A 15,373-nucleotide genomic window follows, 5' to 3' on the forward strand; every position below is an offset into this window, starting at 1 on the left:
CCGCCGCAACGTCCGGCGCAAGGGGCGCGCGCCGAGCCCGGCTCGGTCCGGTCCCGCCCCGCCCCGCCCCAGTGCCGCTTGTGCCCCCGCCGCAGCCCCGGTGTGGGGCTGAAAACGAGCCACCGAAAACCTCAGGCGGCGGCAGATCAACATCCCGGGGCGCCGTGTGCCGCCGGGCGGGGGGAGAGTCGGGGCGTTGCCTCTGCCCTCCCCCAGCGCCCCGCCGCCGCCGCCGCGGGCACTGCCGGGCGCGTAACAGGCCGCCCTGCCCGCAGCTCCCTGTGCCCCGCGGGCAGGAGGAAGCGGCGCGGCTCGCTGCTCCGGGCACCGGGGCGGGGCCAGCGCGGGGCCCGCCCATGGGCCCGGCCGGGAGGCGATGGCCGCGGGCGCCGCTCGTATGTGCGACTCGGGCTCGCAGGGGGGCCGCTCCCCGCGCCCCCGGACCAGGCAGCGGCCCCCGCGCCGCGCGGTGAGTCACAGTCACGGGCCCGGCCCGCACACATGGCGCGATTCCGGCGGGGCGGGGCGGGCCGCGAGCCCCCAGCCCTGCCCGGCACCCCCGGGGCAGCAACGGACCCCGCAGCCCCGCCCCGCCCCGCCCCGCGGACACTGCAGGGACTCCCTCCCCCACAGCCCCCAACGCCCCCTCAGCCCTTCTGTTTACACTCCTCTTCCTGTCCCCCCACAGCCGCTGCCCCTCAGCCCCCCAAACACCCCCTCAGCCCCCTGCTTCCACTTATCTTTCTCCCACAGCCCCTGCCCTCCAGCTGTCCCCAGCCCCCGCCCTTCCACATACACCCTCCATTCATTGCCCGTCCCCAGAGTGCCTGCCCACCGCACACCCAGCCCAGCAGCCTTGTCCCAGACAGGCCCCCGGCTCTCCCGCCTGGCTGGCCTTCATAAATCCATACCTGACTTGGGGCCCCAGGGGTCCTGGTGATCATGGCGGCTGACCTGCAGGCCAGAGGGTTCTTTGAATTCATTTCCCCTTCAAATCCCTGGCAGTGGTTGCAGAGAGTTTCGCCTTTTTCCTGTGCTCTTGGTTTCACAGTGGCCAGCGACGGAGTGTCTGCTGCCACAGCCTCGGTCGGTGGTCCCCCGGTTAATTACCCTCACTCTTGCAGCTTGCCACCTATTTCGAGTCTGAATGTGTGTGCCTCTAGCTTCCAGACCCTGGATCTTGTCTCTGGCTGGTATGTCCAAGACCCCATCTAACTGCTCACAGAGTGTGAGCAAGTCACCCCGTAGCTGTGTCTGTGTTTAGCTCAGTAGCTCCTGGCCGCTCTCTCGGGCTTGTTTTCTAACGCTTCGCTGGTTCTTGTGGCTCTTCCCTGAGCCCTCTCCAATCCTTTGAGCCTCTTTCTTGAAGTGTGGATGCCAGAACTGGACATGGCACCCCAGCAGGTGCCTAACATCGTCCTCTTTGGCAGCTGCAGCCAAGCAGCAAGGGACTGACCTGGTGGTGGAAGCAGACCTGCTTTCCCTTGGGGCCAGGGCTGGAAAGGCTCTCTGGAGGCTCACTGCTGTTTATTGTGGCCAATTCTGGGCGGGTTCCGGTACTGAGCTCATCCCCGGGGGGCAGGTGGGTGGAGCAAGATGGTTGGGATCTGTCAGGTGTGGGTATTTCTCATCTGTTCTCCCAAGGTGAGGGTGTGCAGTGTTTGGGAGGGCATTGGTACATGTCTGGGCTGTGCTGTCCATTAGAGAAGGCAGGTCGGAGGTGTGTTCCTTGCACTTGGCACAGAAGGTGGGAGGTTTTGGATGGTGCTTAATTGCAGGACAAGCTTTGTATCAGCTCTGTTTTGTGGGCAGAAAATTCGCTTGTGTCTGTGGAAGGAAGGTCAGCTGCAGAGTTCACCCTAGAGCTTTTTGCAGGCCTGGTCCCAAGCTACGAAGTCCCTTGAAAACAAGGATTGGGCCCTTAGTTTGTATCCATATTCTGTAGGAAGCCAGCATAGGAAGTGGAGGACAGCTCTCTTGCCCTCGCAGTAACCACGCTGCTGAAGAGACACACTGGGGCGTTCTGTGCTAGGGGAGTTTCCTAAGGGCCGATGCCACAGGCCCAGGTAGATTGCGCTGCTGTTGTCCAGCTGAGAGGGAACAAAGACACGTATGGCAGAGGCCAGCCCAGCATCTGCCAGAGCGGGACACAGCCTTGTACTCGCCTGGAGGTGGTAGAAAACGCTGCTCACAGACATCACTGGGGTCCAACTGCTCCTACCTGCATATCTCCCGGCGCTGCCACCTTGCAGTGGTTCGGTTGTGCGGAGTGATGCACAGGTAGACCTGCGTGTGGTCTGCATGTCGCTCACCCCTGAGTCCGTCACTTGCCCAGGTCACCTGGCGGCTGCATGCGAACACTGAATGGGACTGAGGAGAGGCCCAATCCCCGACGGCCTTTGGAGGCGAGGTTAGCGGTGGATATGCACTTTCCCATTGGTACTCATTGGATGTGACCCCGTTAGAGCCTTCCCCGGCACCCCACCGCCTCTCCCCCGAGGGACAGCAGCGCAGGTCCCGAGCCTCCTGGATGGAACTCTCTTGGCTGGCCTGTTCTGATGCAACTTTCAAACACCCAGAGGTTCCATTGTGGGGAGTTACTGTGGCAGGAGAACAGGAGCCAGGCCGTGCCTTGGCTTGTGAAGGTCGGACGCCTTCTCCTCCCCTTGTTGGCAACAGGCAGGAGCTCAGCCCAGGCTCAGGGCTTCTGTTTGGTACAGCCGCTTGCCCAGGGGCCCAGGGCAGGGCTGTGCACACATTGTCCCCTCCCGCTAGGCTGTTCTGCCTGGTGATCCCTGACCCTGGGAGGAGCTAGCCCAAGGTCTCACAGTAGGGTTTACACTCAAAACCCCAGGATCTGAGAGCACTCGGCTGCTTGTGGAGCCACTGGGACCTCTGACACTCTGGTGTCCTGGCTACCTGCTAATCAGGGCAATTCCATTCTGCCTCCTAAACCCCTAGGTACTCCCAGCTGCATACCGGACCCTCTGAGCCCTAGGGTTGCTGCATCTCAGTGGTGGGAAAGCTGGCAAAGCCTTTTGGGATCCCCGTACTGTTCTTGAAGTGACCCTACCATGAGAGCACAAAGGTGCCTGAATGCCCCTCTGTGTGCTCAGTCAAGAGGGTGGGTTCTGGCGCCCTCGCAGCTGGTTTCTCAGATATCCTAGTCTGGCTCCTCTGAGCAGCCCTGAGTCAGCCGGACTGTCTCTGCTGGGAGGACGTGGTTTCCCCTCAGGCCTGCCCCGGAGATCTGTAAGTGGCAGGTTTCCCTTCCGTGCTGCGCACCTGCCCTGCTTGCTCATCTCCCCAGCCCCCGAGGGCGCCGTTTCCACCGGGGCCTGAACGTGGGGGTTGCTATGCTGATCGCTGCCGGCTGACTCAGGGGCAAGTAGGTTTGGAGGGAGGCTGCAGTCCCAACTCCAGCTAATTGGACAGTGCAGCCGTAGGGCTCAGGGCTGGATTTCCCAGCGGAGCTGTTTGGCGGAAGGGGGAGTGGGGAAGCTGGGGGAGACAGGATCTCTTGCCAGAGATGGGAGGGAGCTGGGAAGCCTGGATGGGGCAGGGAGCAGCTGGGTGACGAGCTGAGCACTAGCACCTCTAATCCCCAGCCCAGCTCTGCCGGCCGCATGCTGACCGAACTGCAGGGGTGAGGGAGAGAGCAGATTTACTCAGCCCGGCTGCCTTCCGCAGGGGAGGCCTTCATCGGTTGCAGGGGCTGACTCTGTGCGTCCCAGCCAGAGCAGAGGGGCCACCCATCTCGTTCAGAAGGCTGGTGCCACAGGCCTGCCCCCTTGACAGCCTCCATCCTCTGAATGTCAGCACTTCGCTCAGTATGTTCTCACCTCCCACGTGGCTGAGCAGCTCAGGGACCAAATCAGCCCCTGGGATCTCTCTTGCCATGTCTGCAGGACCCTGCCGTCCAGTGCCGGGGCTCTCAGTGTAACTCCAGGGCCTTCCTGGTGCTATAGCACTCACAGAGCAGAGTGAGAGAGGGCCCTGGAGGTTGCACATGGTGAAATCTGCTGTGCTGGGAGCTGGATCCCAGGGCTGGAGTCCCTGCAAGGGCTGAAAGAGCCCAGGCAGGGTTGACAGCCAGGATGGATCTGCTCTCAGGTGGGGCACAGCCCCTTCCAGGAGGAAGAGCCCAGAACCGGGTCATTGTTCTGCCTGTTCGGTGGCCAAACCAACCACCAGTGGTGGCTTTCCCAGCTCTGAGTGTCACGTCCCTGCCTCGTGGGGTGGCTTTCTCGACAGCCCCTTCAGCTCCCCGGCACAAAGGCCTTGCCACCATCTTCCCACTGCAGACACACGGTGCTAGAGCCCTGTGTGTTTGCCCCCCAGGGCCCTGCCCTTTCTGTGCTGTGCTCCAGTGGCTATGCCTTGCCCCAGGCTTGGGACGCCCCCCTGCCTGTGCATGCTGGCCGTGTTGTGCCGGGGGATGCTCACCTGCCTGGCATGGGGCTTGGCGGCATCAGAAGACGTGGCCCCTGTGAGAGCTGGGGTGCTGTCTGAAGCAGAGGCCGGGGTGGGGGTCCCAGGGCTGACATTTGCTAAGAGCTCTGGCCCCACCCAGTGCAGCGGGGGACAAAGGGGTCTGTGCTGGTGCTGCAGGGCAGGGAGGCAGCATTCCTGGGGTGCATGTGGGAGCCGCAGGGCCTGGCTCGTCTCCTCTCTCCTCCACCTTAGCTGCTGTCATTCCGCAGGGGTCAGCGACAACGCCGCCATGCACCGTGCTCAGGCCCCTCTGCAAGGGGGACACTGCTGAGTGGGGCTGCCCGCCCAGCGCTGGCCCAGCCTGGAGCTGCTGCACTGGGGGATTTGGCCACAGTTGAACGTCCCCCTCCTAGTGCAACCCTGGTGGCAATGCTCCCTGCTGCAGGCGGGGGCCCCGAAGCTGAACCCTGCAGCAGCTGAGTAGCAAAGAGTGAGCCTCCGGCCCGGGTGTCATCACCGCTCGGATGCTGCTCCCCGGGATTAGGGTGAGGCAGGCCCCCAGCCGGTGAGCGTCCTAAGCACAGTTCAGCTGTTGCTTTGCCCTGGCAGAGGGGAGTGGTGGGTTTCAAGCCAAGCAGGGGATGGGTTTCTCTGTGACCATCAGCAGGTCCTGACCCTGGGCTGCATGTGATCACAGGGGGCTGGTGGGTGTGCACCACCTCCCCTCCCCTCCCCTCCCCTCCCTGCAGCCTGCTTGTTAACCCAGGGCCCTGCGGCAGGGCAAGAGGAGGATGGGGGCTCAGCCCTGAGCTCTTAGTGCCCCCTGGCCTGCTAACAGCAGTCTGTCTGTCCCCAGGAAGTCATTGATCTGACGGGAGATGACGTGTGTTCGGAATCAGCCGCGCAGGATGTGATTGACTTGACCGAGGGGGAGGAGGACTGGCCAGCCGACTTCCCGGCCAGCCTGGCGTGCGCATCGCCTCCCCGGGACCCCATCCTCTTGGCCATCAAGAGTGAAGGGAAGGAAGAGCCAGCCCAAGGCTGCAGAGCCCCCTGGGATGGAGCCCAGGGCACCTGCGCAGAAGGCAGCTTCTCCCTGGGCTCCAGCTGTGCGCACTCGGTGGGCAGCCCCAAACTCAGCAGCAGCAGCAGCTCCACCACCTTTAACAGTGACCTGGGCTCCCTGGCCAGCCCCCAGCTGGACTCGGACATGTTCTCCTTGTCCCCCAGCAGCTGCAGCAGCAACAGCAGCTGGCAGGTAGCCTGGGACAGCTGCACTGGAGAATCTCACAGTAGCTGCCAGAGGAGGGAAGACCTGGAACACGGGCCCATCCGCCCCACTCCGAGCCATTCTCCAGCTCTCTCTGGCTGCTCTCCCTCTGGCGCCTGCAGGTCCCCAGAGCAGCCCGGGCTGCAGCCCAGTAGCCTGGGGCTGACTGCAGCAAATCGGGACCCTCCAGAGCCAGCTGGGCTGCGGCCTGTCAGTAAGGCTTGGCTGCATAAGCTGCGGTATTTCAGGAGGATGCCGGTGCATCACTTGTTCCTGCAGGGAGTGGTGCAGGATGAGGAAAGCCGGCAGGTAACCTCGCGAGCGCCCCCCGGATGCAGGTGCAGGGCACTGCTCTGCCCCCTCGGCTCACAGCGCCTGTTCGCAGCAAGGCAGAATCCAGGCACTGCCAGATCTCTGGGGTGGGTCACCACCACTTCTGCTCTGTGCTGGCTCCTCTTCCGCTGTCTATGTGCCCCTTTGATTTCCCATCCTTTCCTCTGGCTGTCTTCTGCCAGCTCTGCTCTGCTCTGCTCTGCTCTGCGTGCTGCCTGTGCTTAGGTTGTCTTGAACCAATGGGCTTCCCCCTGGGACAGTCTCATCCGACGGGGGACAGCTGGGTCCCTGCTCCTGCCTGCTGACAGCAGAGGGGGTAAAACGTGGTGTGTGCGCTGAGCGAATGGGGCCCGTGCACAACCCAGCCCCTGCTGAGCCAGCCTGTGAAATCCACTTCCTTAACGGGGTCTCCTGAGGGGTATGAGCCTTTCCGGCCAAGTCAGTGAAGTACCCGGTGGCCTGGCTAGCCAGGCAAGAGCACCCCACCAGCAGAGGCCTGTTCAGATGGCTCTTGTGCCTGGGGGCCAAGCCAGTCCATTCTGTGGCCCTGGCAGAGCCACAAGGCATCTGTGCTATCCCAGGGCCTGAGCGGCATTTGTTCAGCTGCGAAAGCTAGTGCATGGCTTGCTCGCTGCAGGGAGACGGTGGTTAGCTATGCTGACCCTGGGCACAGGCGGCCGGGTGTGTGTGCAATGACCATCCGGGCAATGCTCCTCCCAAGACCCAGTGACCAGAGGGCACACTGCTGCTCCTGGGGCTGGGGAGTTGTCCACGCTGGCCCCACCTCAGTGACTGTGCAAGGCCCCTTGCCTTGAACCCTTCTTGCTCCTGGGTTATGGAGCGGTCCCAGACAAGAGACCCCTTCAACACCAAGCAATCTAGACCTGCCCCGAGAGTCCTAAATCCATTGCCTCTTCGGGGGGCATGAGCAAACTTTTCATGCCAGGCCCCTCTTTTCATCCCTGCGAGCAGAGGGCCCCCAGCCTGTGTACTGAAATCCGAACGGAAGGAATTGCGGCTGCGTTCCTACGGGAAAGCAGCTTTCCGGTGCATGTGAGAAAACACGTCTGTCAGATGGACAAACTTTATTCAGTGGTTTGTAAATGTGAATCCACATCCATGAAACCATAACACGTTTCAACGTTTGTAGAGCGATGGATGAGCCTGAGACCCAGCAGCAGATCGTGGTGCACCCCCCTTCCAAAATATTCTCCTCGAGGGGGCGTAGGGTAAGGCTAACGCCAATCTAAGGTGTAGCTTGGTGCTAGCAAACTCCATTGCCACCCGCTCAGCTCAGCAGCAGGGACAGAGCATGGCACCAGAGCAGCAGCTTGTACCTGTAAAGGCAGTGCAAACTGGCACTGCCTCGACCAGCTGGGTCTAGTCGCCCGGTCATAGAGGGGTCTCCCTCGGGGAGGGGGGTTCTTTGTCCCTTGCTGTGCCCTGCAAACCAGGCTGTCCTGTCTTATCGCCTTGACAGAACACCCGCCTGAAGGCCCAGCCCATCCCCAGCAGAAAACTCAGCATGGTCTCCAGCACCATGGAGGAGAACTTCCCCAGGGGAACACTGCAGTTCCTCATGGACTTCGTGTCCTGCCAGCACCACCCGCCGAAGGAGATCGTGTCCCACGTGATCAGGAACATCCTGCTGAGCTCGGAGGCTGGCCAGATGCTGAAGGACGCCTACGTGCTGCTGATGAAAATTCAAATGTGTGTGTGTGTTGCATTTGCCTGGGTCCCAGCTTCTCCGTGCTGCCGGCTGGTTCTACGGAGCCAGAAATGGGGGGGGGGGGCATGTGACCAGCAGGAGGCACTAGGTAAAATGGGCTTTGGAAAAGTGGCTGTAAGTACTTCGCATCCGCACGTTTCCCGTGCAGTGGGGCCCATTCTAAGGCTGGGGCTTACAACTCTGCTTCAGCTGGCAGTGACAAGGTCGTGCATGGCAGCAGCCAGCCGGAATGGGAGGGACCTGGCCTGAGCTCCTGGATTGTTCTGCATGGGACAGTGCAGATTCCCCTTTCGCCACAGCCGGAGCTGAGCTGCCCCGCCCCGAGGCTCCTAAGCCTGCAGACTCTGCGGCCCAAAGGCTCAGCAGTGCCAGTGCCCTGGCCGGGCTGTTCTCCAGCTGCAGGGGCAGAGGGAGCAGGAGGAAGGGAAAGGGGTACTCGGGGCGGAGGATGCTGCAGGACGAGGTGGCCGGCCCAGAGCAAAGCCCCGGGGAAACGGGGTCCAGCAGTGAGTGGCAGACGGGCTGCTGTGTTCTTGGGCTCTCTTTGCCTTTCATCAGGCTCCCCTCGTTCCGTAACCTATTGCCAACGTCTCCTTTCAGGCTGCACCCAGCTACCGCCGCCCTGGTGGGATGGGACTGGCAGCTGCTGCACTATGTTATGGAAGAACAGGTACGGGCTGGGGGTGGGCAACGTCAGTGTATTTTTCTTGTGCAAAGGGGGTCACAGTGACTCTCTCGGTCCCTCCATGTGCAGTAGGGGGATGCTGCAGCAGCACCTTCCTGGGCCATTTCAAGTAGCCCAGAGCAGCCTTTGGCTCTCAGCCCAACAGCAAGGCCCTGGCAGAGACCCAGGCCGCCCCCGCGCCTGCAGGAGCTCTAGCAAGGCAGCTGGTGTGCAGCGAGCCCTCCCCAGGGTAGCTCAGGCTGCTGGTCAGTTATGGGGAAAGGACAGAGCCCAGCCATGCTTAGCTCCTGCCATGCTGCTGGCCAGGGCTCCTGTTGGCCCCCGTGTTCCTGCTGGCTCGCTCTGCCATGGAGCGGCACAGGCTGGGACGTGGGAGCAGCAGCGCAGAGCGCTGCACCCTGCCCTTTGCCGGCCATCGGACTGGTGGCTCGAGCAGTGCCTGAGTCCAGCCACTCTGCTTCTCCTCACAGCCCCACCAGCGATGGTGGGTGAGCTCGGCCACGTCTGTGCTTGTTTCTTCGCCGGGGACAGCGGTGGTGTTTAGAACCCCACTTACCTCCACCCACTCAGCTCCCCCCCATCCCCTGCAGGGCTGCAGCCCCAGCCAGGGTACTGCCTGAGCTGATGCGATTGCCCTTTCTTCTCCCACCGGCCTCTGCTACCTGAGGAAAGCTCCTTGCTCTGCCTGGGCCCCTCCCGTGGGCCTGGCTCCATCTCCGACTGGCTCTGCTCCCGTAGGAGGAGAAGCTGCCGGGCCGTCTGCTGTTCCTGCAGTACGTGGTGCAGACCCTGGAGGACGATTTCCAGCTGAACCTGCGGCTGCGCTTCCTGCAGAAGTCCATCGCCAAGAAGGTGCTCTCCTGTGACCAGTGCTTCAGCAACGTCAAGTAAGGCGCTGCCCGGGGGCGGGCTGCACGCCCAGGAGCTTTGGTGTAAAGCATCCGGACTGCCCAGAGAGCAGATACCTGGCCCTGCAGGAGGCTCCCGGCACAGCAGCTGCTGGGAGAGGGCTGGGAACGCCTGGCCCCATGGACCTGGGAACAGACCACCCAGGCCAGGAGCCGTTCGTGCTGCGGCCCAGGGGTTCTGAAGCGCTGTGCGGTTCCCAGCTCCGCTGTGTCCTACCCCACGCCCCACCCTTGGCCTTCGCTGCTGGGCTGAGCGGCCCCAGGGCTTTGGACGCACCGCTGGAAAGCTGGGCCTCTCCCAACTCGCATTCCTGTTCCCGCCCCAGGGAGGTGATCGAGTGGCTGGTCGCTGCCGTGACCGGACTTGGATTTTCCCAGCCCCAGGAGCAGCGGCACAAAGCAGCGTGTCCCTCGTCGGACTCCTCCAGGGCTGACGACAGCAGCCCCGGATCCAGGCCCAACTCAGCCACGGACGACGGCAGCACCTTCCCAGCTCCCCTTTCCCAAAAGTAAGCCGAGGCAGCTGGGGCTGTGGAGCTGGGCTCCCCGTCAAGTAGGACAGTGTCTAGTAGCACCAGCCAGGTGGTGCTCACAGTGCGGGGGCCCGGCCTGCCAGTAGCCTAGGCTCAAGCCCCTCTCCGGAAGGGAGTGAGGCATGCAGCCAGGAGCCTGTCCTGCCCCAGGAGGGCCCCCAGGGATCCTCTGACAGCCGCACACTGGGGGAGGCAGACTTCTGGGGAGCAAGCGGGGTGGCACGAGCAGCAGCTGTATGTTTCCCCTCACCTGACCGTGAGGAGTCCGCTTCCGAGGACGCTGGAGCCAGGGGCTTTGGCGTACAACAACCACCGTCCCCGAGAAGCTACCGTCAGTCCCCCATGGCCGCTGCGGTCACGTTAGTCTCTGCTGTGGGCAGACTAGAAGCAGCACTTACCTCCTGGCCCTCTGAGGTTGCAGGAGGCCACCTGCTGTTACGCTTCAGCCCCAGGCAGGCGCCCGGCCATGGCCTTATGCTCGTGCTCTGGCCTAGGCAGGTGCTGCTCCTGCAGAGGATGCTGGCCATGGCCGCGGAGGTGGACATGTCTCCCAACTGCAGCACCAATAAGATGGCCGAAGTGATATTTCCATACGTGTTGAACATCCCTCTGAGGAGCCAAAGGTGAGACACAGCCCTGCTCCTTCCTTGCTGGGAAGGGCGGGGCTCCGGTGCGTACGCCCCAGCCCCCTGCAGCGCACGCCGTTGGAACGGCGCCGGCCAGCGCCCCAGCGGGAGGGAGAGCGCGACGGCTGCTTTTGATGATCATGCCCAGGATCAGCTGCAGCCCCACAGCGGTTGTGCTGGGGGAGGCACCCCCGGCTGGGCGAGGGCTGCATGGTCGTGGCAGACATCAGTGGGCGCTTCAGCACCAGGTCAGCCCCTTTCAGTTTCCATGTGCGTGAGAGATGCCCAACCTAGGCCCTGGCCACACCAGTTCCAGGCAATCAGCCCCTTTCCTGGCCCCAGGGACACAGGCAGGTCTCCTGGCCATGCTGAGCCACTCACCGCCTTCCACAGCGCAGGGCGCAGGCCTTCTCCAGGTCGCTGTTCTAGGCGGGGGCGCTCCGGGTGCAGCGTAGGTAAGAGTCCGGCTCTCCAGCTGCCCCACAGCTGCCCGCAGGCTGCTGGCCTGCTCTGCACATGTCCCGCAGTGGTGAGAGCACCCGTTAGCCGCGGAGTTCTCCACCTTCTTCTCGTGGGACGGGGTGGGGCGTTGCTGCCAATGCGGCGGCTAACGTTTTCCATCCACATGCAGAATAAGTGTTAGGTGCACCACACACACAAGCACGCTGCTAGCCCCTGGGCGGCCTCTGCGCCTCTGCGGTGGCCACCCAGGTGCTCAGCTTACAGGGGACGCTGGGGACTGCCCATCCCTCCAGTAATCAGTGCAGGGAAGCTCTCCAGCTGGCTTCTCAGGGACCGGCTCCCCAGGACAGAGATCAGTCTGCCCCTCAAAACTCTGCTGCCCCCAATGCAGCGGAGCAGCACGGGGGCACTAGCAGGAGGCCCCAGGGGCCTGGTTCTGTCTGCTGCTATCCCTACCCTGAAAGCCATTTCAAACCCCCTGTGATTCTGGCAGGGACCCGAGCAGGCAGAGCAGGACAGCCCTGCCCGGCAGTCTGACGTTCTGCTTGGCGTGCCCGTTGCCCCAGCGCCGCTCGGGCCGGGGGAGCACGTTCCAGGGCCCGTGCTGAACCCAGCCCCGGGTAGCCTGGCCGGGCTGCAGGCAGCTTCGCTTGGCGAAGGGTCTGCTTTCGCCGTCCCCAGCGCGAGCCAGCACGGCCCGGAGGTGAGAAAGGGAGCAGCTGGGGCAGGCTGCCGGCGCTGGGGAAAGCTGCTGGCTGCTGTCCTTGCACTCGGCGCTCCAGCAGCCCGGGTAGTTGGGCGCTGTGGCCACTCAGTCTCTTTCCCTGCTGTCTCTGACCCACACCGCTGCGTCCCAGGGGCAGGCAGGGCCTGGCGTGTGGCTCAGACGCTGCCTTTGCCTGTGCGTCCGACCCAGTTCCCCTCCTCTCTCCCAGGGAGGCCTTCTTAACCAGCATGGAGAGCCACCTCCTGCGCTGCAAGGTGCTGGAGCTGCTGTTCCACCACAGCTGTGCCACGCCCGCTGCTCTGCAGTTGTCGCCACCCAAGGTCCTGTACTTCCTGAGACATGACTCTCCGCTGCTGCAGTATCAGGTAGCTACCAGTCCCCCTGCCCCCTGCCTCGCCTAGAGACCCCGCTCGGTCATCAAGTGCCATCTCTCTGCACAGGACCAAGAAGTAATGTGGCAAAGGTGGGAGGAGATGCTGCAGCACTTGAATTTACTGCTGATAAGTTACCACCACGTTGTGCTGGGTAAGCAGCCTCTGTCAGCGGCCCAGGAGCCTGGCTCCGCCGTAGCGTGTGCGTCCCGAGTCAGCCAGACCGCCCCAGGCCGGAGCCCCTTCCCACTAGGGCAGCTGTGATACCGCTTTTCAGTGGAGAGAGCTGGGGGGGTTCTGCAGAGCTCCTCTCCCAAGGGGCAGTTCAGCCCAGACCACCAAAGCTGAGCCCTCAAGAAGTGGCCTGTTCCCTGAGGTCGTACAGCTCCGTGCACTGCGAGGTGTTTTGTGAAGGGATCAACCTGCAGCTCTGGCCCTGGCCAACATTAGGGGAGGCATGCCAGCCAGCTGTGCTCCCCGGCGGAAGAGAGGTGTGACCCCAGGCTGCTCCAGAAACAGGACACTTACAAAGGCCTCTTCCCCGCTGTGAATCTTGCAGCCAATGGGCTTTGCATACACCCCACCCCGCTGCTCCATGCACTCATAGCATCAATTCCACCTGCCAGCACCACAGCCTGCCCCCCAAGCCTCCCACAGCAGAGACTTGGCCTAGCAGGATGGCCAAGGGGGGAGGCATTTTAAAGCCTCAGTGGGGCTGGAACTCTCCTCCCTTCCAGAGCCTTGGGCAGCTCCCAGAGGGGGCACACCCCGCTCCCACGGTAGGTCAGGACGGAGAAGCTGAAAGGTGGCCTGCGATCGGAGGGTACGTGCCTCCTCCTGCACGACGCCTCCTCCTGACCAACCGCAGCGCGGCCAGACCCTGCCCCCGCCCCTTCGTACGACAGGCCGACCGTACCAGCCTTTCCTTTTGCAGGGCACTTGAGAAGCTCGCTCAGCGAGCGGATGGATTTAATCATTTCAAACACCAAACCCAAAGTACAGGCCACTGACAGGATCAGCCCGGGGGACATCGACCTGCACATCCAGGACTTCAGCAGCCGGCTGCTGCAGACCCTGGGGGAACCCCTCCCCCAACCGATCAAGGACAAGGTGCGGATGCTTCAAGCCCTGCTGCTCACCACCTCCACCTGACAGGAGGCTGGAGGGAACTGGGGAGTGCTGCAGCTTTCTACCAGCACAGCGTGGAGCTGGCTTTTCCTCCCCGGCCACGGCCACCTGCAGAGGTCCAGCGCTGCCCCTCTGCAGCCTGTCTGTACAGATCTTATTAAATTATTTTCCTGGTTGATGATTTTTCCCACAAGCTCCCAGTAACTGAATCCCCCCCGTGCTAGAGCTGTATCCTGAGCATCAGGCCACCTGCCACAGCAGGGCTGGCCTACTCTGAGGGGGGAGGACATGGAGCTGGCGTAGTTCAGCTCCAGCCGGCTATCGGCGGCAGGGGCTGGAAATACAAGAATGGTTGAGGATGGGGCCTGTGAGATGGCACCACAGAAGTTGCAGATCCGCTCGCTCCATTAGAGGGGAGCGCCTGTCGCTCTTGCGGTCTTTCAGCTGCCCAGTCAGGCGGCACTGGTTCCCAGGGAGCAGCTGCACATACCAACCGCCGGCACGAGTGGGAGAGTGGCACACGAACCGCTATTCCTCAGCCCTGCCCTTCCTCCCCCACACAGCCGGGAGCTTGCTCAGCGCCAGGCGCCCGTGGATTAACAGAAGACCAGCTAATGCTGCCAAGCAGCACCTACAGAGAAAAGCGGGGCATCTGCGTGCATTCCTTACTGGAGCGCTGGTCGACAGGGCTAGTGCTGACTTGAGAAAGTAGAGTAGCGCCGGCACTCGGTCGTACCTGGAGGGCAGAGTTCGACGCTCTGCCGTGGAAAGGTTGCTGTCAAGATACGGCTGCACAGCACCAGCCCAGTGACTGGAATCTCTTCTATCAGCCCTCCAGTCCTACGTAATAGAGGACAGTTTTCACTACTGGCCAGAGCAGTTTGAGGTGTCCTGCCCCTGCAGAGGAGGGAGCCGGAGCCAGGCCTCCCTCAGTCACTTCTGCCTCAGCATCTGTTCCTGCAGAAGTCTAGTCCCGGGGTGCAGTGTTCAAAGCTGTCCAGCTCTCCCCCCCGAGCTGAGGGCGCAGCAGCTGATCCAGGTTCCCATTTGGCCAGTGGACTTTAGGACAAGGGCAGTAGGTAAAGCAAGCTGGCCCCCAACTCGCAGCTGGGAGAGCAGCTAGGGCTGGGAAGTGCCACCCCCACCCCGCAGGGTCGCTTCGTTCCTTGCTGCCGCTGCCTCCTTGCTCTACCCTAGGTGAGGCAGAGCCAGGCACTAAGGAAAGGCTGGCTGTTCTCCCACTTACATGGCCCCACTCTCCCGCTCACGGCCCCCACCCCCCCCACCAGGGGATTTACCCTCCCAGCCCCTGGGGTGGGCTGTAAAATGGCAATAATGTAAATAGCGGGTCCTGTTAGCCCTACCCCATCCCTCCAACCCTGCTGACGAGACACCAACTGGAGGCAGGGTCGAAAGGGGCCCACACAGCTGGGGGTGGGGTGGGGTGTGGGGAGCTGGAGAGGGCAGACCAACCCTGCAGGCTCCTCCCAGAGGCACTGGGTTGTATACCGAGCCTAGCTGGGGCTGAAGGGTCATTTCCTTTTCCTAGAAGTGCAAAGTGGTGGCAAGAAGCTACCCAGGGAAGGCAAGAGAGGGTCCCCACCTCCCCACCCCAAGCACTGACTCTCCTAAGGCCATGGGGCACAGCTCAGTGGAGTGGACAGGACAGGCTCCCCCACACTGAACACTGACCACTAGACCACCCAGCTTCAGCTTCCCTTCCACCCATCCCCAGGGATTTAGCACAACTCCTCCATAGCAGCCGCTGGTCGCGCCATTTGCTTTTGCTACTGCTGCCGTGGTCGGCAACGCAGCTACACCGCCCGCATTTCACTTCCGCCTTGTGCGCATTGGAAGGACAGGGCATACACACTGGTGTGCTTGGCAGCCGGGGCACTCAGTGACCTACTCGGGCGATGAGCCTGCCTTCCGGGGACCCAGCCACTCCAGGTCTGAAGACGAAGCTAAGGGCGGGAGTGAGCCCGTTACAACAGCACTTTGCTTTTACATGCATCTGCTCAGTTACCGCCTCAAAGACCGGCCCAGATCACCTACCTCGTGGGTGTCCAACCTTTTGGCTTGCCTGGGCCACACTGAGTGAAGAGGAATTGTCTTGGGCCGCATATATAATATAGTTAATGTATATAAATCACATAATAATGTTAAA

The 15,373-nt window shown here is 62.4% G+C and overlaps 1 protein-coding gene across 4 annotated transcripts; it reads left to right on the plus strand.

The window, feature by feature from the left end:
- Positions 1 to 81: 81 nt before the first annotated feature.
- On the plus strand, positions 82 to 13,387 carry SIMC1 (SUMO interacting motifs containing 1). 4 transcript variants are annotated; one of them, XM_075009963.1, is made up of 10 exons: positions 82 to 469; positions 5,291 to 6,013; positions 7,518 to 7,747; positions 8,367 to 8,436; positions 9,190 to 9,338; positions 9,686 to 9,868; positions 10,387 to 10,515; positions 11,916 to 12,072; positions 12,148 to 12,232; positions 13,013 to 13,387. In XM_075009963.1, the coding sequence occupies exons 1-10, from the start codon at positions 377 to 379 to the stop codon at positions 13,228 to 13,230; spliced, it is 2,037 nt and encodes a 678-aa protein (XP_074866064.1). In that variant the 5' UTR covers positions 82 to 376; the 3' UTR covers positions 13,231 to 13,387. The 4 variants fall into 4 exon arrangements, with proteins under 4 accessions (XP_074866064.1, XP_074866065.1, XP_074866067.1 ...); XM_075009964.1 differs by having other exon boundaries at positions 5,291 to 5,692; XM_075009966.1 differs by having other exon boundaries at positions 5,291 to 5,554.
- Positions 13,388 to 15,373: the final 1,986 nt, after the last annotated feature.

This window comes from Carettochelys insculpta, chromosome 15, assembly GCF_033958435.1.
Source record: "Carettochelys insculpta isolate YL-2023 chromosome 15, ASM3395843v1, whole genome shotgun sequence".
NCBI classification, from domain to species: domain Eukaryota; kingdom Metazoa; phylum Chordata; order Testudines; family Carettochelyidae; genus Carettochelys; species Carettochelys insculpta.

Bases quoted from the DNA above. Each gene is read 5' to 3' on its own strand.
- SIMC1 (XM_075009963.1), top strand. From the start codon at position 377: ATGGCCGCGGGCGCCGCTCGTATGTGCGACTCGGGCTCGCAGGGGGGC. The intron at 470-5,290 runs GTGAGTCACAGT...GTCTGTCCCCAG, and splicing joins AGCGGCCCCCGCGCCGCGCG to GAAGTCATTGATCTGACGGG. The intron at 10,516-11,915 runs GTGAGACACAGC...CCTCTCTCCCAG, and splicing joins ATCCCTCTGAGGAGCCAAAG to GGAGGCCTTCTTAACCAGCA.